General features: G+C 44.3%; 1 protein-coding gene across 9 annotated transcripts in view; it reads left to right on the plus strand.

The window, feature by feature from the left end:
* Positions 1-972: 972 nt before the first annotated feature.
* Positions 973-23565, plus strand: part of MAP7D2 (MAP7 domain containing 2) — a 101915-nt gene continuing 79322 nt past the window's right edge. For 2 of the 9 annotated variants that reach the window (XM_061407971.1, XM_061407970.1), the window contains exon 1: positions 976-1208. In XM_061407971.1, the coding sequence (XP_061263955.1) occupies positions 1082-1208 (127 nt within the window). In that variant the 5' untranslated portion in view covers positions 976-1081. Of the gene's footprint in view, positions 1209-1288; positions 1413-23565 lie in introns of those variants that run through there. The other 7 variants (XM_061407965.1, XM_061407967.1, XM_061407968.1 and 4 more) reach the window with 7 other exon arrangements.

Raw genomic sequence — 23565 nt, forward strand, 5'->3', positions numbered from 1 at the left:
TTTTTCTTAGTCGCTCAGTCGTTTCCAACTCTGCGACCCCACAGACTACTGTAGCCCGCCAGGCTCCTCTGTCCTTGGGATTCTCCAGGCAAGAATACTGGAGTGGGTTGCCATTCCCTACTCCAGAGGATCTTCCCAAGGATCGAACCTGGGTCCTCCTGCATTGCAGGCAGACACTGTAGGTACCTGTGTGCATTATTTGTGCTCCAGTAAGGAAGGAACCATTGAGTAGTCCTCAAGTGGAGTCAGCCAGGGAGCAGGGGCACAGTTGGAAGGCAGACTACATACCCCTGCTCTTGCTTGAAGGTTCACCCAGCTGGCGTCCCGGAGTCTGCTCTGGGTGGATGCATGTCTGACTGCAGTGAGGGAGGACCTAGCTCCTGCCGGCCCTGCGCGCCTGTGCTTGGACCAGGGAGACGTCTGCACACATGGCACGGGCCCAAGTGGCACCTGCCCGAGGCCCTACTAGGACCTGTTGCCAGAGCTGCAGCTCTAAGTATGTGGTTGCCTAGTGTGTGTGAACTTAATGCGAGCCATGTGAGGATTTGAATGCACGGTGTGTGAGAACGTGTGCATGCTGGGTGGGCAGGTGTGTGTGCACTGTGTTTGCAAGCTGAGTAAGGATGTGAGTGCATGCTGCGAGAAACTGCATTCCCTGTGTATGACACTGAGTGTATGCACTGTGTGAGGATGTGTGTTTACACTGGGATGTGTTCACTGCCTGCTGTGTGTAAGCACTGTATGGGGAACGGTGTCCATGCAGTGTGTTCTTTCGCGCTGTGAAGACCAGTGTACTCCTCGAACGTGCACGCGGTGTGTGGGAGCTCTGTGAGAACTAGTGTGCACATTGCATGTGCATGCCGTGTAGGCGTGATGCGTGAGAGTGGGTGTGCATATTGCTAAGTGCATGAGGTACGCGCCTGCTGCGTGAGGACCCGTGTGCACCTCGCGTGTGGACGCGGTACGCATGCGCAGCTTGAGAACCGGTGCGCACATCACACGTGCACGTCGTGGGGGGGACGCGCGCGGGTTCCACAGCGCGGCGGCAGGGGCAGTGCGCCTGTGCAGCCCCGGCATCCCGATGGAGCACGGTGTCGGCTACGCGGCGACAGCCGGGACGGAGGGGGCTACGCGGGCCCCTCCGCTTCCTGGGAAGATGGCCGAACCGGGCGCGGTGAGGACCTCACCGCCCAACCACCGGCCTTCAGGTAGGGGGCTCTCGGGCTGAGGCGAGCGCGTGGGCGCCTCAGGCCCCTGAGGGGGGCGGGGCGGGCCGCGCCGGGTGTGGGAGGCGGGGCACGGAGCGGGGCTAACATCCTCACCTGTGCCGGGAGTCGTCTAGGCGCGGGGTCCCAGGGCCGCGCCCCTCACGGCGCCGGTGACAGGGGGACACTCCCTCTCGGGTGACCTGAGTGAGTGGGTGCCAATGGGGGGTGGATCAGGGCGGGTGGCAGGTGTGCTTGGTGTGAGGGGTGGAGGCAGAGGCCATGCTTGATGCCCTAGGGGCCCCGAGTGTCTGGCCCAGTCTCCTGGAGCAGCCGGCATGGGGGGCACCGGGGTTGGCCGAGCCGGCGCCGGGGGTCGCCGGAGCCTGCGCGCCCGCCCACTCTGCGTCTCGGGCGTCGAGCGCGAGCGGCAGCCCAGCTCTGTGCTTCGCGGCGTCCCTGGGGGGCCGAACCCGCGCGTCGCCCACTGGCGGAGCGGCCAGGTGCGAGCCCCTAGCCGGGTTCCCCTGCCGCCCGCTCGTGCCCGCGGAGGCCGCGGGTACACTGCCCCGGGGTCTGGCGGGGCCGCGCGGCGGATGAGCCCCTGGCCCTCGGGGCTGCAGCTGCTGGGAGCTGAGGAGGCACGGTCCCCGATTTTGGCTGCCCACAAACGAGCGAAGCGGGCAGAGATTTTGAGGACATTTGACGGAATTTCGATAAGCTAGTCTCAGGTCTTTTAACGTTCTGTAAAGTGGTTGCAGGTAGTGCGGGGGTGTAAGCAACGTGGAAACCGATTTCGTGTTTTTCCTGACAACACCTTTTTTTTTTTTTTTAAGTTAATGGGAGCTATTTTTAAGACATGTTTTTACCGCAGTATAGCATGCTTCCCACAAAAACGCACAGATCTTAAGTAGAGGATTTGGAGATTTATCACATCGTGAGGATCTGCGTATTTTATGTAAGGTATACCAAGGAAGGGAAGGAAATCAAGGGAAATGTTCTTGAATCACTTAAAACAAGATTTTCATGGGAGAAGTGGTATTTTTTTTTTTAATTGGGCCTTCATTTGTATCGTTTAGAAAAGGAGGGGATGGCTTAAATTTTTTCCCGGTTTGCGTTTTTCATCATGCATATTTTGAAAGGCAGAATTTAACAATTATCACAGGACTGTGATATAAATACTATAAATACATACTTCTGTTTTCGTCTTTTTTGCTTGAGAAACTCGGTCGCATCTGCTAGGGAAGAACCCAAAACCTACCCAGCCGTTAGAACCAGGTTGGGGGAGGGGAACCTAATAGAACAAAACATTGGGAAAGGAAGGTTGTTAAAATTCATCTTTTAATTCGGTCGAGAGTTTAAATAAGTAGGTAGTTTTGATGTTGTAGAGTCAAGGTGGAGCTGTATGGTTGGGCCTGAAATTCATCTGTGGTATTTTATTTTATTTGAAGGCACTTAATAAGAGAAAGCCCATGGACAGAGGAGCCTGGCGGGCTACAGTCCATGGGGTCGCAAAGATTCGGACACGACCTCGCGACTAAACAACAACCGCAAATAAGGGTACTAGTCTTATTAAGTTCTAGTTGAAAACTTTTATTGTAAAAAATAGCTTAAAGCTGTATTTCTTCATTTGACATCGGAAATACTGAAAGACATGTTCTGTGAAGGTTTAAAATATTTCAGGGACTTCCCAGGCAGTCCAGAGGGGAGTCCTTCCATTGCAGAGGGGAGGAGTTTGATCCCTGGTCAGGGAACTAAGATCCTGCAAGCCACCTGGTGCGACCCCAAACAAAAGATTTTTTAAAAGATAAAATATTTAATAAACTTCCATGTACATTAGGGTTGGTGTGGAAAAATTGAAGTATTCAATTTAGGTGTCAGGTAGTACAAGGGTTTGCTCTTTTAAAGCAGGTTTTGTGAGGCTAGGTGCTTTGAAAAATAATGTCATCCTCAGAGAAGTCTTGATGATTGAGGTTTTATGATTATCCATCCTGATAGTGATTATTCTTGGCCATCCAAGACTTTATCATTTGGGACCTGTTCCTGATGAGATTCAACCTGCATTTCTTGAGGATCAACCATTGTTCCTAAGTTTGTGCTGAGTGCTTTGAGGGCCAGAAAAGACAAATTCCGGAGATGTTTAGGCTCTCAGACAATTTCATAGTGGGGGGATATGGGCCGGCAAGTGGTTTTCCTGGGAGCTGGTGTAGAAGGTCTCATGGGAAAACCTTTCTGGTTGTTTCCTCTAGCAACAGGTTCTTCTGATATTGAAATCCTGTGCATTTTTCCCTATTATCCCTCAGTGATGCTTTCTTTCTTTCCCTTTACCTACACCCCAGGATGGAAATGACCAGAGTACTGTTCTCTTTAGTGCTTTTGTTATGTGCATGGTATAAGGAATGAGGTGCAAGCACCTGTTGCTTGAGTCTGCTTAGTACCTTTAGAAGGCAGGGAGAGGCAGCAGACTGTCACCGGAGTCTGTCAGACTGCCTTGGTGTCACACAGGTCCTCTGCTCCCCTCAGTCTGAAATGCGCCCTTCTTCACTTTTCCCATTGGCATTCACTTCCTCTAGGCCCCTCTCAGTCTGAATTAAGGAACTTGATCTTTTTGTGCCTGTAGCACCTGGAGGAAAGCACTCTTCTTGTTCCGCCCATGTGATGACATTAACCTTCCAGCTCCTATTGGCAGATGTTCGTTGGGTGCCCACTGTAAACAGAGGCCTGACTGCCTGGGTGTGAATGCCATATCTCCTCTTCCTGCTTTCTTACCTGCAGAGACATTGTTGAGCTTCAGTTTTCTCACCTTTAAAATGGGTGTAAGAACACCATGGTGGGGGGAAGGAATAGAAGCACTGCTTTGAAGATGAAGGAATTAGTAGCTGTAAAGCAATGCTTGACACAGTAAATGCTCGAGCTGGTCATTCAGTGTCCATTCAATTAGATGATCAGCTTGAGAGTAAGGCCTGGGTCCAGGTTACAGGTGCCTCTCACAGTGCCACCTGGTGCAGAGAGTGGCTGGATGGTCATCCTACTCATCCTCAAAGTTTTTGCACACAGTAGGTCTGTAGCTGATGTTCGACGCTCCACTGGGTTGAGTAAATACTCACAAGTTGGATTAAAGAAGTGTGTCGGTGGAGGAGATTGAAATAGTGGAATTACAGAACATGTTGAACTTTACAGTGCTTTCTGCAGGTAAATACTGTTTCCTAAGTTGAATTCATTTGCCCGTGGTTCCCTGGTCAGGAGGGAATTGCTTTGAGGTGAGAGTCCCTTGGACATCAAGGAGATCCAACCAGTCCATACTAAAGGAAATTAGTCCTGAATATTCATTGGAAGGACTGATGTTGAAGCTGAAACTCCAATACTTTGGCCACCTGATGTGAAGAACCGACTCACTAGAAAAGACTCCGAGGCTGGGAAAGATTGAAGGCAGGAGGAGAAGGGGATGACAGAGGATGAGATGGTTGGTTGGCATCACTGACTCAGTGGACGAGTTTGAGTAAGCTCCGGGAGTTGGTGATGGACAGGGAAGCCTGGTGTGCTGCAGTCCATGGGGTTGCAAAGAGTTGGACACAACTGAGCGACTGAACTGAACTGTCCCTGCTCACCTCCCACCCAGATTAGGCGAATGGAAGGGTGCAAACTGGAAGTTCAGGAGAGACTCCCCTGGGGACCACAGTAGGGTGGGACCAAGTTGGAAAGGTTGAGAGTCCGGCCCCAAGAAATTCAGAGTTCTTCATCCTCTCTCAAAGTTGCATATGAAACTTTTTTTTTTTAATTGTCCAGCCGCGTAGCTTGTGGGATCTTAGTTCCCCAGCCAGGGATTGAACCCCTCAGTAATGAAATCACAGAGCCCTAACCACTGGACCCACAGGGAATTCCCTACAACCATTCTTGACCACTCTAATACTAAAATTGTTTGAACCTAAGAGGAACGAGTTGAGCTTGTGCACGTGTTCTAACATCATGAGTCCCTTTGGTCTCGAGAAAGACATTCCCACTCCTCTAGGTCAGGAGACAGAGAGACAAAGTTGCATTTGGTCTGGGGCTTCTGTTCTGGCTTTGTTGAGTGATGGCACTGATGGACTTGGACTTGGCAGAACCTTCAGGGCAAACTCCTGAAAGCCTGTCTGACTATTAACTGTTTATTTTTTGATATCCTGAGCCTGGTGACACAACTGGTCAAAGTCTGTCATTTCTGTCTCTAACCCTCTTTCCTCTCCAAAATTAAAGAATGTTTTCTTCTCATCCAAATGCCCCATCTTCTAAAGTGGTTCATTTTTTGAAAGAACATTTTATCTTCTTTTTGAAAAATTATTTATTTTTAATTGAAGGATAATTCCTTTACAACATTGTGTTCATTTCTCCCATATATCAACATGAATCAGCCATAGGTATACATATGTCTCCTCCCTCTGGAACCTCCCTCCCACCCCTCTAGGTTGTCACAGAGTACCAGGTTGAGCTCCCTACATCATACAGCAAATTCCTATTGGCTATCTATTTTATATATGTTAATATATATGTTTCCATGCTACTCTCTCAATTCGCCCACCCTCTCCTTCCCCCACTGTGCTACAAGTCTGTTCACTGCGTCTGCATCTCCATTGCTGCCCATATAGGTTCATCAGCACCATCTTTCTAGATTCCATATATATGCGTTAATATACAATATTTATTTTCCTTTTTATGATGCCACTCTGTATAACAAGCTCTAGGTTCATCCACCTCATTAGAACTGATTCAAATGCATTCTTTTTATGGCTGAGTAATATTCCATTGTGTATATGTACCACAGCTTCTTTATCCGTTCATCTGTCGATGGACATCTAGGTTGCTTTCATGTCCTGGCTATTGTAAATAGTGCTGCAGTGAACATTGGGGTACATGTGTCTCTTTCAGTTACGGTTTCCTCAGGGTGTATGCCCAGCAATAGGATTGTTGGGTCATATGGTAGTTTTGGGCTTCCCTGGTAGCTCAGCAAGAATTCATTCCTAGTTTTTTAAGGACTCTCCATACTCTTCTCCACAGTGACGTTTTGCCTTCTGTATTAGCTGTACTAATTGACTTACACAACAGAAGGATTTTCAAGGCTGAATCAGGTAGATGAGAGATGGAGTTTTCTGGTGGATGCTGGTCAGTAGTCTGGTGGGCTTTGTTGGGAGGATTTAATAGGATAGAACTCATAATGTGCTCAGCACAGTAAGCACTCACAGGGCAGGTGGTATGATTTGGCAGCTGTGTTTCAAGAGTGGGGAACCACAAGTTGCCAGTTTTCTTATGGCGCAGATTTGAAGGTCCTAGAATGCCCTTTCTGCTGCATTTGGTGGTCAAAGCAAGTCACAGAGCCAGCCCAGATTCAAGGGGATGGGAAATATACTCCACCTCTTGAGGTGATGTGTGATAAGCACCTACTGGAAGAGGAGGAATCTCCCTTTCTAGAGGTTCTCTACTGTAACACGTGAGTACCTTGAAATTGAGATGTTAAGTAAGGGAATTCCTTGACTTGGTGCATTCACTGCCAGGGCCTGGGCTTGATCCCTAGTCATGGAACTAAGATCCTGCAAGCCACAAGGCTCAGCAAAAAAAAAAAAAAAAAGGTTTAAATAAGTTGGTCAAGGTCACACATTAAGTGGCAAGCCAGGGCTCAAACTCAAATGTGTTTGACTCTAGAGTTAAGTATTTTTAATCTCCATGCCTCTGTTCTATTCCAGATAGATTATAACAAACTCCTTTTGTGCATGGGCCATGCCTCCCACATTTTCTGTACCCTACTCAAGATGTAGCTTAGTACTGTTGATACACATTTTATGAAGATTTTGTGTGCCTTTTTTATAGTACACAGTTACTTTTCTGTATAAAGTTGATGATCTTCATTTCTTAGAACTACAGCAAAAATTGTATCAACAAAAATGCTTAGAGGGAGAGAAGTTTCATTTAACAGAATTTCTTGTTTGCCAGATTCCAGGATATCAATGGGTATCAGATTGCTTTGTCAAATAGCTACAAATGTTTCTAAATATGTGCTCTCAATTTATATCATTACTCTGTACAATAATGAACCATAAGGAGTCTGGCATCTGTCCACAGGCCACACTCTGAGTAGTTTTGCCCTGGACTAGCATTTCCCACAGAGAAGGCAATGGCACCCCACTCCAGTACTCTTACCTGGAAAATCCCATGGACGGAGGAGCCTGGTGGGCTGCAGTCCATGGGGTCACTAAGAGTTGGACACGACTGAGTGACTACACTTTCACTTTTCACTTTCATGCATTGGAGAAGGAAATGGCAACCCACTCCAGTGTTCTTGCCTGGAGAATCCCAGGGACGGGGAGCCTGGTGGGCTGCCGTCTCTGGGGTCGCACAGAGTCAGACACGACTGAAGCGACTTAGCAGCAGCAGCAGCATTTCCCAAAGGGTGTGATACACAAGATGATTTAGATTACATGTGGACAAACTTATCTTCTCAGTTTTAGATTAATAGTCCTGTGGATTCTTTCCTTGTGTTGTAAAAGTACAACTAATACATCAAACTAATTTCATGAATATTTTCAGCATCAAGTAAAATATGAAAAAAATATTCAATTTAAAGAACAATTTAAAGAAAACTACTGAGTATAAGTTGGTGCTAGCTAATACAAATAGAATGCTAGCTTTAACTAACTCAGTATATCCAAAATATTGTCATTTCAACATGTAATCAATATAAAGAATTATTAATGAAATATCTCACATTTTGTCCTTTGCACCAAGTGTTCCAAAACCAGTGGAAGACTTGACACTTCCAGCTCATCTCTACGTGGACTAGTCAACAGTTCAGGTGCTCAGTAGTCACTGTGGCTAGTGGCTCACATATTGGACATGGTGATCTAAAACACATTCCTCATGGCAGAAAGTTTTGTTGGTCACATAGGGCACCATGGCATTGAGTGTCGCGTGTAGAACAGGATGTATGCTGCAGTATTCTGCCTATTGTAGCTCTCTTGTGTGGAAATGAAAAGATGCTTTGATAAAATGTCCTCCCCTGCAATAAGGCAAAACCTGCCTGGACCCTCAGGCTCCCAAGGGGAGAGGCTGCTTTTGCTTTCCCCATTGTGGGCAGGTGCCAAGGTCCTGATACGGATTATTGTCTTGGATTATTCACAACGTGTGGAAAGGGAGTAGGCTTGGCTTCCTGGTAAATGTTGGGCTGTCATCATGGAAAAGCATTGTATAATATTGATGGAACAGTGGGAGGAGAGCGGTATTAGCGCGCACACTACGCATTCAGTGTCAGGTCCAGTGGGGAGCCCCCTCTTCAGGGTGGGCTCTGTGAGGCCAGGTCTGGCCGTTCCCCCAAGGCTAACATTGTGCCTTCCTAGCTCCTGTTCACAGAAGCCACTCTCTGATTATGATCACCAAGTTCTTGTTGACTGACAGGACACACCCCCTAACTGTGGAGACCACGTAATTGAACAGTTTCAGGGAATGCAAGGGCCAAGCCACCTCCTGTATCCCAGGTTTGATGATGTGAGGAAGCTGGCACTAGCTCTAGGGGAACATACTGGGCAGGGCCAGGTAACCCACACTCGCTTTCAGGGCCTGCAGGACAAGTCCCTGCCCAGACCAAGTTGTCCCCATCCTGAGCAATTGATCTGTCTTTGCCTTTGGTACCGAGTTAACTGTTGGTTTAGCAGGTCAGCCAGTGTGCAACACCAACTTCTATGGTAGATCTATTAAATGCATTTTCTTATCCCTGCCCTTGTTTTTTTCTCTTTCTCTCCCACTTTTCATATGCATTTTTGCTATATTTTGTATAAGCAGAAGGAAGGAGAGAGGAGGACATAAAGGAATACCTGAAATTAATAAATACAGAGCAGGAAATGCCCCTATAGCTTGAATTTTTCACCAGACACCAAAAGTCCTTTATTAAGTAGTACTATGTGTCTTTGTTTCGAAACAACACTTTAATACGTACCCATAACTGGAAATAACCATCTGAATCATAAACTGCGTGAAACAGGATTCTCCTGCTGTGCTTATTTTTAAAAACACCTCCCACTACACACACACACACACACACACACACACAAGATTGTGCTATATTCTCTTCCCTTAGCACCTAGGCCTGTGCTTTCAGTATTCCACTGACTAGAGAGGCAAATGTCCTTGTGCAGGGGGGCAGCGTCTCCTCTTATGAGAGTTTGCACTTCTCTACCTTGTTAATTGTGTGTTCGGTTCTCTTGAGCACCAGTCAGGGGTGACAGTTTGTGGTGAAATATTATAACAGCCTTCAGTGGAAGCTTTCTTTGCATGCGGGTAATTTTTGCTCATGTAGATATCTGTTATGAACAAAACTTTGTTCATTTTCTTTAGTTAGGTAACCAATATTATTGAAGTAGATTTAGTTATATCCTCAGACAAAAAGCCCTCTTTAAAATATTTCTGATTCTAATTGCAGTTTTCTTACTGCGAAACATGTTCCTGCTCTTTTTTTCCCCCCTCCTCAGTTCAGTTCAGTTCAGTCACTTAGTCATGTCCGACTCTTAGTGACCCCATGAATTGCAGCACGCCAGGCCTCCCTGTCTGTCACCAACTCCTGGAGTTCACTCAAACTCATGTCCATCAAGTCGGTGATGCCATCCAGCCATCTCATCCTCTGTCGTCCCCTTCTCCTCCTGCCCCCAATCCCTCCCAGCATCAGAGTCTTTTCCAATGAGTCAACTCTTCGCATGAGGTGGCCAAAGTACTGGAGTTTCAGCTTTAGCATCATTCCTTCCAAAGAACACCCAGGACTGATCTCCTTCGGAATGGACTGGTTGGATCTCCTTGCAGTCCAAGGGACTCTCAAGAGTCTTCTCCAACACCACAGTTCAAAAGCATCAATTTTTCAGCACTCAGCTTTCTTCACAGTCCAACTGTCACATCCATACATGACTACTGGAAAAACCATAGCCTTGACTAGACGGACCTTTGTTGGCAAAGTAATGTCTCTGCTTTTGAATATGCCATCTAGGTTGGTCATAACTTTTCTTCCAAGGAGTAAGCATCTTTTAATTTCATGGCTGCAGTCACCATCTGCAGTGATTTTGGAGCCCAGAAAAATAAAGTCTGACACTGTTTCCACTGTTTCCCCATCTATTTGCCAGGCGGGAAGTGATGGGACCAGATGCCATGATCTTCGTTTTCTGAATGTTGAGCTTTAAGCCAACTTTTTCACTCTCCTCTTTCACTTTCATCAAGAGGCTTTTTAGTTCCTCTTCACTTTCTGCCTTTCACTTTCACCTTATGGGTGGTGTCATCTGCATATCTGAGGTTATTGATATTTCTCCCGGCCATCTTGATTCCAGCTTGTGCTTCATCCAGCCCAGCATTTCTCATGATGTACTCTGCATATAAGTTAAATAAGCAGGGTGACATACTCCTTTTCCTATTTGGAACCAGTCTGTTGTTCCATGTCCAGTTCTAACTGTTGCTTCCTGACCTGCATATAGGTTCTCAAGAGGCAGTTTCCACTTCACTTGATTTTGTTTTAGGCAGTCATGAATTATTTCTAAAGAATAATTGCTTCTTATTAATGGTCCATTAATTTCTGCGTATGGAGGAGGGCATGGCAACCCACTCCAATTTTCTTGCCTGGAGAATCCCATGGACAGAGGAGCCTGGCGGGCTATAGTCCATGCAGTCACAGAGAGTCGGACGGACACGATTGAGCTACTAACCGCAATTTCTGTGTATCCTTAATCTTCTGGGGTGAGAGTAACTCTTTTTACCGCAAAACAGTCAAGGGAGTGAAATGAACTGTTTCACTCTACCCTAATCAGCTTATATTTCTTTTTTTCCCCCAGCTTCCATTTTTATTACTTGTCTTTTACTTTCTCTCAGTTTTGGTTCAGAGACCCAAGAAGACCCAGTACCTTTCTACTAAAGAGTGTTGAATGTCCTGTGTGGTACATAATTTTACTTTTATTAGCTAAAAATGAAAAGGATTCTTGCCCCCTTTTTAAAGGTGTATAAAGATGCCCTGTAGTGGTGCATAAAGATTTCAGAGTTAGTATCTCTTATGATCAGGCCAATTCAAGCAGGAGATACTATACACAGTGCTGTCCAGTAGAACTTTCTGTTCTCCAGGTGTTCCAAATGGTAGCCACTTGCTACTTGTGGCTATTGAGCAGTGAGGAACTGACTTTTTGTTTGTATCTGATTTAAAATAATGTTAATAGCCATATGTGGTAACAGCTCCTGAATTGGACTCTGCAGTTAACTAGATGTTTACTGACCTTGCCAGGTTGGATCAGAAATGAGGAGTGTGTTTTGGGCTCAAACAAATTCCTTCAAACCCATCTATTCTTTTTTTTCTTTAATTTAATTTTTATTTTATTTTATTTTTATTTTATTTTGGAGTATGGTTAATTTAGTTTCAGGTGTACAGTAAAGTGATTCAGTTACACCTATACATATATCCATTCTTTTTCAGATTCTTTTCCCATATAGATTATTGCAGAATGTGAATAGAGTTCCGTGTGCTATACAGTAGGTCCTTGCTGATTATCTATTTTATATATAGTATTATGTGTATGTTAATGCCAAACTCCTAATTTGTCCCATCTCTTACTGGTTTCTTCTCTACAAGCTCTGGTATTTAGTACTTGTTATTCAGGTCCTCTCAGATGTGCACAGGCCACCAAGACCAGAACTGGCATTTAAGCTCTTGTGGTTCACATCTTGTCTGCAGTGCCATGATAGATCTACCAGGCAAGATTTATTTCTGGCTCCTGGGAGCCCTGGGTTGCCCTCTTTGTCCCTGCTTCAGTTTTGGTTACACAGCTTGGTTGGAGGAGAAGCCAGATTGACTTCTAAGGCATCATCAGATCATGAGATGAAATATTGAGCTTTGCAGAATATGAATGGGCTATGGGGAGAACTTTTCCAGGAGGATGTTGGCAGGGACTGAGATCACAGGAGAAGCCCATTGTGGAAGGTGAGGGTGGTGAGGGGAGCCATGAGGAAGGAATCAGTTCTCCCTTCTCTAGGACATGCTCACTAAAGTAGGCGAGCCTCAGCTCTCTCATCCAGCTTGCTCCTCACAACTGTGGCATCATGTGCTGGCCTGGGAGAAGAACTTGGTTACTTGTGAGTGCACTGGTACTTTAGGTCATCTGACTAATGCTTTCCAACTCTGACATGCTGTGGTCCTCCACTGCCAGCCTAGAAGGCTGGGGAAAAGGTAGTCTGGTCTTGCCCACTCTGATTAGCAGGATCACCAGCCATGTGGGCTTATTAACCAGCAGACTTACCAGGCTTCCCTTCTCCTCCCATTACAACCAAGGCAGGGGGTTCTGTGTCCATCTCTCATGACCCCATCCCTATTGCCAATGCCTAGGTAAGACCCTGTCATTTAGGGCACAGCCATTATCACAGGAACCTCAGGGGTCCCTGTTCACATCACCCTCCTGCCGTGTATCCATCGTGTTGCACTTTTGTGTGACCTTCTGTGACATCAGCCTAGCCTAAGCACAGTCTAAACTTCTGCTGGGGTTTCCCAGGTTAGTTGGTGGCTTCCCAGGTTGGTTGTGTTGGAACAGGGCTCCTGCTTACCGCTCCAGCATCCTTCTCTGGTCAGTGATTGCCCCCAGCTGGTTGTCTCCAGCACTCTCTGCACCCACATGTGCCTCACTGCCCATGCTCACGCTTGGCTCACATCTCACCTCATCCCTGAAGCCTTTCCCGACCACACACACTTTGGGTGGGTTTTTCTTTTCTCTTCCATTTCCGTTATGGTGTTGATAACACTAATTCAGGTAAATAAGATCACGTGGAAATAAACTTGGGGTTGGCATTTGGAAAGTAAAGTGCACAGATCTTAAGCACACAGTCTGATGAGTGTTTACATGTACATCCATGTAACCAACACCCAGATCAAGAAACTAAATATTTCAAGTACCCAGATGGCTCCCCTGGGCCTCCTCCTAGACAGAACTCCCTAAAGGTGGCCATTGTTCTCACCTCTTTTCACTATAGGTTAGTTTTACTTGTTTTTGAGGTTTATATAAATAGATTCTTATAGTATGTACATTAATATTACAGCAAAATATACATCACATAAAATTTATCATTTTAGCCATTTTTAATGTACAATTAAGTAGCAGCAAGTACATTCACATTATTGTACAACCATCACCACCATCCATCTCCAGAACTTCTTAATCAAGTATTTAGTTTTTTTATGTGCCTGTTTTTTTTCCTTTCAGAATTATGTCTATAAGAGTCACCCATGATGTTGCAGATATCAGTGGTTCATTTCTTTTTATTTCTGGGTAGTATTAGATTATCTGACTATACATACTACAATTTGTTTTATCCATTCTCTTGCTGATAGACAGTTATTTCCAGTTTTCTATTGTGAATAAAACTGCTATGAGCATGCTTGCACATATCTCTTGGTGCCCATACATGTGCATTTCTGTTGTGTGCATTACTAGGAGTTGAATTACTGGGTCAGAAGGTAAGCATATGTTCAGCTTTTGCTGATAGCGCCAAACTGTTTTCCAAACAGTTGGAAGTAGTTCCCTATTGCTGTTATAACCAGTTACCACAAATTTAGTGGCTTATAGCAATGTGAATTTATTATCTTATAATTCTGGACATCAGAAGTGCTAAAGTCAAGGTGTCAGCAAAGTCTTTCTGGAGGCTCTAGGGGGAGAATCCATTTCCTTGCCCTCTCCAGCTGCTGGAGGCTGCCTGCACCCCTTGGGTTGTGCCCCTTCCTCCATCGCCAGGGCTAATAGCATAGCATCTTCCAGTCTCCTTTTCTCTCCAATTTCTGCTACCATTGTGATGTGTCCTCTCTCTCACTCTAGCTTTCCTACCTCCCTTGTGATTACGTGGGGCCCAGCTGGAAAATCCTGCATAGTCTCCCCATCTCAAGATCCTTACCTTAATCACATCTGCAGAGGCTTTTTTGTCACAGAAGGTGACATTTTCATGGGTCCAGGGCTTGGAACGTGGGCTCCTCTAGGGGGCTGTTACTCTGCCTGCCGTTCTGTATCCCCACCAGGAGGGCGTGAGAGCCCCAGTTCTTGTCCATCTTTGTCAGTGCCTGCTCTTGCCGGTCTTTTTCGTTGCAGTCATTTGGAGCGGACGTTGGGGCACATACACAGCTGCCTCCCCCAGGCAGTGTGTCCTCCTTTGCTCTGATACAAATTTATTGAGCTGATCATTATTACATTATAAATATGTGTTTACATGCCTCTGTCTTGGCCAAACTGTACACTTTTTCGTGAGACAAATCTCAGAGTAGCCAGTACAATAAGTGCTCCTTGGAGAGTAAGAAATTACTAAGGGCAGTTTTCAGCAGAGAACTGAGCAAAGCTAAAGGTGTAGATGAGAGCCTATGCTTACAATCCCATCTCTGGCTCAAGGTGGGTTTTCTCCCAAACAAAAATAGGACCAGAGCAGAGAGCCTTGTTTCTAACTTCTGCACACTCTTCTCTCCCAAGGTAGTTACTCTTTAAGTGAGCAGTGCCCTAGAAGGGGATATGGGCCTCAACTCCTGAGGGCCTTGGTTGGAAATGACTTCAGCGTGTATGTAAATGAGAGAGGGCCGTACAGTCCCACAGGCCGCCTTATGGGGAGGGTGAACTTGGACCTTGCACAGAGACTTGGGTTTTCCTTCTCCCTGGACTTGGCTCGTGTAGCAGCACGCTGCAGCTTCTTGCCTGCGGGAGGAAGACCTTTCAAGGTAAGCCGGGCATCCTTGACCCCAGGGGATGTCACGTGTGTAGACTGAAACCTGCCGTGGAAGCTTCAGGCTGGGATTGCTGAGGATGGCGGAGGCAGAGTGAAAGTGATTTTGCGATGCCCCTGGACATGGCAGGGTGGGCGCAGCAGTCCTGGGGCTGGCGAGCCTGATCTGGAAGGTGGGACAAGTGTGAGACAAAGGCAGACAGGGTTGTGGCTCCTTCGGGAGCATCTGGACATGAGGGGCCACTTCCTATGCTTGTTTGTGATGCTCTCCTTGGCTGGGCATGCACCTGGCTGCAGGAAGGTGCTCAGGTTTCAAGGCCTCAGGCTTCTGTTTCCAGGCGCTGGGGTGTTTGTAGCGGGCCTGGCTGCCGTGACTTTGACCATCGGGTGTGGCGTGTGCATGAGGAGCTTGCCAGCCACATGGCAGAGGACTTTCCCGGCCCTTGTGGGAAAACCTGTGTCACTGACTGAGCCTTGGCTGGTCAGCACTCAGATCCTGAGGGAGTTGGTCTTCTGAGAAAACTACTGTCTCAGGGTAAACGCTCCTGGGACAGGCTGAGCAGGGCTGGTGCTGGGGACCCCCTGGCCTTCAACTGCTCTGCCTGCTGTATTCAAATTGCAGAGAAACTCAGGTGCCTGCATTCCTGCTGAGCCCTGTCCCTCTAGGACTTAAACCTTGCTCCCTCTTTGTTCCTTGTCATCTTGGACCAAGGAGGTTAAGAGCCTGATCGCTTGGAGTCCCCTCCTCAGAATCCAGGTCTGGGCACCTGCAGAGACAACACCTTGAGAACATTATGATAAGTGAAATAAGCCAGTTACAGAAAGACAAATACTGCATGTTTCCACCTCATGAGGGTACCCAGAAGAGTCAAATTCATAGCATCAAAGAATGTAATAGTGGTTGCCAGGGGCTGAGGGGAAATGGAGAGTTACTCATCAGTGGGTATAAAGTTTCAGTTAAATAAAATTAATAAGTTCTAGAGATTTGCTGTTCAACCGTATTGTACACATTGAACTTTTTTAAGAGTGTAAGTATCATGTTAAGTATTCCTACCACAATAAAATTTTTAAAAAATTTTGATGAGTTTATCACTTACCTTCTTCTGATCAGGTACTAGTGTGGCCACTAACTTGCTGTGGGGCTGTGGGTTAGTTTCATGGTCTCTTCCAGACACAACTTCTTATGAATATAGTAGCAAATTCCTCACAGAGTTGACAGGAGGATTATATGAGGTAATGAATGCAAAGTGCTTAGTGTGGTGTCTTGCATGTAGCTATGCTCCTTGAGGTCATGGGTATCATTGTCATCATCTGTGCATTGAGTACAACATGTCTATGAACATAAAAATTATATGTTTGTATATAATATATGTTGTATATTATGCAACATACATATATTGTGTGTATATATATACACACAACATATATACATTGTATACAACATGTATATATACGTTGTATACAGCATATATATTGTGTATATATACCTTGTATATATACGTTGTATTTATTTTATATATTATTATATAAAATATAAAATTATATATAAAAATATATATTTATTATTATATATATACACACAATGTATTTTGTGTGTGTGTGTATATATATATATATATGTTGTATATAATATAAGTATATTGATAATGATAAATACTGGTATTGCCTTTCAAGGACCTAGTGACCTACTGAGCTGTGCTTTCTCTAATTTACTTATAATCCAAGTTTAGCACTGAAAACTAGTAGAACACTTTCTAACACCATACACAAAAATAAACTCAAAATGGATTAAGGATCTAAACGTAAGACCAGAAACTATAAAACTCTTAGAGGAGAACATAGGCAAAACACTCTCCGACATAAATCACAGCAGGATCCTCTATGACCCATCTCCCAGAATATTGGAAATAAAAGCAAAAATAAACAAATGGGACCTAATTAAAATTAAAAGCTTCTGCACAACAAAGGAAACTATGAGTAAGGTGAAAAGACAGCCTTCAGAATGGGAGAAAATAATAGCAAAGGAAGCAACTGACAAAGAACTAATCTCAAAAATATACAAGCAACTCTTGCAGCTCAATTCCAGAAAAATAAACAACCCAATCAAAAAATGGGCCAAAGAACTAAATAGACATTTCTCCAAGGAAGACATACAGATGGCTAACAAACACATGAAAAGATGCTCAACATCACTCATTATCAGAGAAATGCAAATCAAAACTACAATGAGGTACCATTTCACGCCAGTCAGAATGGCTGTGATCCAAAAGTCTACAAGCAATAAATGCTGGAGAGGGTGTGGAGAAAAGGGAACCCTCTTACACTCTTAGTGGGAATGCAAACTAGTACAGACACTGTGGAGAACAGTGTGGAGATTCCTTTAAAAACTGGAAATAGAACTGCCTTATGACCCGGCAATCCCATTGCTGGGCATACACACCAAGGAAACCAGAATTGAAAGACACACATGTACCCCAGTGTTCATTGCAGCACTGTTTATAATACCCAGGACATGGAAGCAACCTAGATGTCCATCAGCAGATGAATGGATAAGAAAGCTGTGGTACGTATACACAATGGAGTATTACTCAGCCATTAAAAAGAATACATTTGAATCAGTTCTGATGAGGTGGATGAAACTGGAGCCTATTATACAGAGTGAAGTAAGCCAGAAAGAAAAACACCAATACAGTATACTAACGCATATGTATGGAATTTATAAAGATGGTAATGATAACCCTGTATGCGAGACAGCAAAAGAGACACAGATGTATAGAATAGTCTTTTGGACTCTGTGGGAGAGGGAGAGAGTGGGATGATTTGGGGGAATATCATGGAAACGTGTATAATATCATATAAGAAATGAATCACCAGCCCAGGTTCGATGCAGGATACAGGATGCTTGGGGCTGGTACACTGGGATGACCCAGAGGGATGGTACGGGGAGGGAGGTGGGAGGGGGTTCAGGATGGGGAACACGTGTACACCCGTGGCGGATTCATGTTGATGTGTGGCAGAACCAATACAATATTGTAAAGCAATTAGCCTCCAATTAAAATAAATAAATTTAAATTAAAAAAAAAAGTATAAAACTGGACCGTGAAGCTATAAATGAGCAAACAATTACAGCTAGAGGACTGGAGACAATCTCTGTGTGCATGGGAATGACTACCACTGTCACTTGCACTTAGGTGCCCATGGCCAGCAGGACAGCACTGCCAGGCACTCGGCAAATAGTCCCTGGGGGCCCCTCTTAGCTGTGCTGTCCAGCTTCTGCACAGGAATGTTACTGCTGTTTGTGCCACTCAGAGCTTAATTTACACACTGAAATTCTTAAAGTATACAGTTGTGTATTCAGGAGCCAATACAGCTAATGACATTCCTTTTCCCCTTCCTGTATGTCAGACTCTCATCCTTGGTCCTATTTTTCATTGTTCTTGCTGAGTTCTCTCTGCCCACTTTGTGCAGTTATCATCTTTCCAAAGAGGACATGAGAGAAGAGAGGGACACTCTTATTTTTTGCCACGTACCCCTCTTTGACACCCTTTGCTAGATGCTTCACTCCACAAATTGGCCCAGAGCTCAGGAGAAGGTCATCTGACTTTCTGGAACTATGGAAACTGCATTTGGCTTTTGGCAAGACAGGAGAGTTGGGTGGTGTGCTGTATGTTTTTAAGTTTGGGATTTTAGACTCTGTGCTGACCAATTATGGTAGCCAGTTGCTATGTGTGAATATGTAAATTAGTTACAATTCAGTAAAATAAATAATTCAACTCCCCAGTTGCACTAGCAGCTAGTAACTCCAGTATTGGACAGCACAGATACTGAACATTCCTGCCACTGCAGAAAACTCCATAAGACAATGCTGGTCGTGAGGGATCTTACAGTTGCAGGCTGTTTAATAGAGTGGAAAGCAGAGATATTTATCTGTGCTGTTCTGTTTTTGATTCTTCTTCCAAATGACAAGGTTAAATGTATAAGCATTAAATCTTAACTACCTAATGGGTTGAAACCTGACTAATGCAATTAAAATGTTTCAGCCTCAAATTTGTAATATAAAAAGGGTGTTTGCTCTCTGAAGTCCTTTTTGTAGTGCCTTATTACCTTGAAGCAGATATCAAGTATGAATTCTTAGATGTGAAGGCCCTGATTTTTTAATTGGTTTTTATTGTAGTAAAATATACATAACATAAACTTTGGCATTTTAACCATTTTAAGTGTACAATTAAGTGACATTAAATGCATTCACAGTATTGTGTAACCATCACCATTATTATTTCTAGAACTTTTCATCATCTCAGGCAGAAATTCTGTATCATTAAGTAACTCCCCATTATCCCCTCCCCCATGTCCCTGGTAACTAATATTCTACTTTCTGTCTCTGTACTTTTGCCTATTCTAGATACCTCCTCATATAAGTAGAATCATACAATATTTATCCCTTAGTGATTGGCTTATTTCACTTAGCATGATGTCCCCAAGGTTCATCCATTGTTGTATCGTGTATCTGAATTTCATTCTTTTTAAGAGCTGAATAATATTCTGCTATATGTATAAACCACATTCTGTTTATCTATTCATCTGTCAATGGATACTTGGGTTGCTACCACCTTTTGACTGCTGTGAATAATAGTGCTGTGAAATGGGTGTGCAGGTATTTTTCTGAGACCCTGCTTTTATTTATTTATTTTAATATTTATTTTTATTTTTTTATTTGGCTGTTTCAGGTCTTAGTTGTGGCACGTAGGATCTTCTGTCTTTGTTGCAGCATGTAAACTCTTAGTTGTGGCATATGAGATCTAGTTTCCCAACTAGGGATTGAACCTGAGCCCCCTGTATTGGGAGCACAGAGTCTTAGCCACTGGATCACCATGGAAGAAGTCCTGAGACCCTGCTTTTCATTCTTTGGGGTATATACCCAGAAGTGAAATTGCTGGGTCCTGTGGTAATTCTGTGTTTGTCTCTAATTTTTTAAACAGTTTAAAAGTTATTTTGAGGTATTGTCCATATAACATAAATCTCAACCCTGTGAAGTGTATACAGTTCAATGGTTTTTAATATATTCACAAGGTTGTGCAATCATCTCCACTAGTCACTGATTTTTATGACCTCTGAGGAACTAGAGTGGGAGAGAAAATCTTGAAGGTGGCTTGGGTGTAAGGAAGGGTGCTTTCAGGATTAGTATGAAACTTTTAAAAAGAAGTATCTTTGCACCAGATCCTTAAAATGCCACCCAGGCTTTAGGAGGAATACTCTGCCCACTGTAGGGCTTTAGGACCAAAAATCAGAAAGGCTCCCCTGCCACCTGACATATTTTCAGCTACTTATGAGGCCTTGTTTTATGGAACAGGATGTTGAACAACCTCACAAATGGGTCACCTCCTCAAGAATACTCTGAAAGCCTGCTTCTGTAGGATCGGGCCGGCTTTTATGTGGCTTTTTGCTGCTTTGTAGCACCTCCTGTGTTTGTTTTGTCAGATGTCCTTGCCTGGCTTGGAACTGGTTCTCTTCCTTCTCTGGTTCTGATCCCATATTCTGCAACTACTTTGTTTTCAAACATGAAACAGATTGTTTACCAAAAAATGCCTTATATATTTAATTTTTAGATTTTAGATTGCTCTGCTTTGAAGCAAACAATAAAACTCATCCACTTTTGTTATAACCTACCATTCATACATACCAGGGTGCTCTGATTTTCACTGGTTCTGCTTATGTACTTGTGGTTTGTAACATTTGTTACTTTAGAGATGGTTTTGTTGTGATTTTCTGATAGTTGGCCAGCTTTGTTTCTTTCTTTCTTTTTTGGTATACCATACAGTTTTTCCCAGGCTTCCCTTGTGGCTCAGAAGGTAAAGAAACCTCCTGCAATGCAGGAGACCCAGGTTCAATCCTTGGGTCAGGAAGATCCCCTGGAGAAGGGAATGGCTACCCACTCCAGTATTTTTGCTTGGAGAACTCCATGGACAGAGGAGCCTGGCAGGCTACAATCCATGGGGTCGCAGGGTTGGACACAACTAAGTAACTAACGTACACACACACACACACACACACAGAGTTTTCCCTTCAAAGTGTACAATTCATTGGTTTTTTAGCACATTCACAGAATTGTGCAATGTACAACCAACACCATCATCAATTCTAAGATATTTTTATCACCTGCAAAAGAAATCCCATACCTATTGCCAGTCACTCCCTGTTTCCTCCCATCTCCCAGTCCTAGGCAACTCAGCCACTGATGTACTCTGTCTCTACAGATTTGGGGCCAGCTTTCTTAGATCCTTGTCTACCAGTGATTTTTTCCCCCCGAAATTATAGTATAAGCCACCCACTCTGCTTTCTTTCCCTGTTGCTTTCTTGTCATCTCCCTTCCTCCTCCCTTCCTCTTCTTACATTAGCAGGTTAGCTGTAAATCCTCCTTAAATAGCTCTCAAAGTAAATGAGTTGATAGATGGGGCACAACCACAGGAATTCATCTGATAGATGGATAGACAGCCATTGTTGCACCCTGGGACGCCCTTCTAAGTTACCTGCCTTCATTCTGTCACTGTGAGGCTGAATTTCTTTATTTTCCCCAGTTTTATTGAGAATTAATTGATATACATCACTTCATGATGGTTTGATGTACATATATGATGAAATGATTATTGTTGTTCAGTCTCTCAGTCGTTTCTAACTCTTTGCAACCTCATGGACTGCAGCACATCAGGCTTCCCTGTCCTTCACCATCTCCCATAGCTTGCTCAAATTCATGTCCATTGAGTCGGTGATGCCATCCAACCATCTCATCTTCTGTCGTCCCCCTCTTCCTGCCTTCAATCTTTCCCAGCATCAGGGTCTTTTCTAATGAGTCAGTTCTGTGCATCAGGTGGCCAAAGTATTGGAGCTTCAGCTTCAGCATCAGTCCTTCCAATGAATATTCAGGGTTGATTTCCTTTAGGATTGACTGATTGGATCTCCTTGCAGTCCAAGGGACTCTCAAGAGTCTTCTCCAACACCACGGTTCAAAAGCATCAATTCTTCGGCACTCAGCTTTCTTTATAGTCCAGTTCTCATGTCCATACATGACTACTGGGAAAACCACAGACGGATCTTTGACTAGACGGATCTTTGTTGCCAAAGTAATGTTTCTCCTTTTTAATACATTGTCAGGTTTGTCATAGCTTTTCTTCCAAGGAACAAGAGTTCTTTAATTTCATGGCTGCAGTCACCATCTGCAGTGATTTTGGAGCCCAAGAAAATAAAGTCTGTCACTGTTTCCATTGTTTCCCCATCTATTTGCCATGAAGTGATGAGACTGGATGCCATGATCCTTGTTTTTTGAATGTTGAGCTTTAAGCCAGCTTTTTCACTCTCCTCTTTCACCTTCATCAAGAGGCTTTTTAGTTCCTCTTCACTTTCTGCCATAAGGGTGGTATCATCTGCATATCTGAGGTTATTGATATGTCTCCCAGCAGTCTTGATTCTAGCTTGTGCTTCATCCAGCCTGGCATTTCACATGATGTACTCTGCGTATAAGTTAAATAAGCAGGATGACAGTATACAGCCTTGACATATTCCTTTCCCAATTTGGAATCAGTCTGTTGTTCCATGTCTGGTTCTAAATGTTGCTTCTTGACCTGCATACAGGTTTCTTGACCTGCATACAGATTTCTTGTCATATAGATACAATAAAAAGAAAAAAAGGAAAAAAAAATGTTCTCCTTGTGATGGCAGCTCATAGGATTTACTGTCCTAACAACTTTCCTATATATTATATAGCAGTGCTAGTTATAGCCATTGTGTTGTATATTACATTCCCAGCATGTATTTATCTTATTGTTGGAAGTTTGTACCTTTTGACCACCTTCCGTCAATTTTCCCTCCCAGGTTGGCTTTCTTTTGTCTCTCTGGGCTGCAGGGTTCTTGAAAACTAGGCCATTCAGAACCACAGGGCCAGAAGCTGCTCTGGGTTGGACCGGCTTTGCAGTGTGAGCAAGTTCTAGGACTGAAATCAAGTGTGCAGTTTCTAGATGTGTAAATTCAGTCACGTCTTCTCTAGCAGAAATTATATTTAATAGTCACTAATGGTAGATCTTCAAATACTGTTGACCCTTGAACAAGGCAGGGGTTAGGGGTGCCCACCATCCCCACAGTTGAAAATCCGAGTATAACTTAGAGTCAACCCTCTATATACATATATTAAAAAGCAGAGACATTACTTCACCAACAAAGGTCTGTCTGGTCAGAGCTATGGTTTTTTTCCAGTGGTCATGTATGGATGTGAGAGTTGGACTATAAAGAAAGCTGAGCACCGAAGAATTGATGTTTTTGAACTGTGGTGTTGGAGAAGACTCTTGAGAGTCCCTTGGACTGCAAGGAGATCCAACCAGTATATTCTGAAGGAGATCAGCCCTGGGATTTCTTTGGAAGGAATGATGCTAAAGCTGAAACTCCAGTACTTTGGCCACCTGATGCACAGAACTGACTCATTAGAAAAGACCCTGGTGCTGGGAAAGACTGAATGCAGGAGGAGAAGGGGACAACAGAGGATGAGATGGTTGGATGGCATCACTGACTTTATGGACGTGAGTTTGAGCAAGCTCTGAGAGTTGGTGATGGATAGGGTAAGCTGGTGTGCTGCAATCCATGAGGTCGC

This window comes from Bos javanicus, chromosome X (assembly GCF_032452875.1).
Source record: "Bos javanicus breed banteng chromosome X, ARS-OSU_banteng_1.0, whole genome shotgun sequence".
NCBI lineage: Eukaryota > Metazoa > Chordata > Mammalia > Artiodactyla > Bovidae > Bos > Bos javanicus.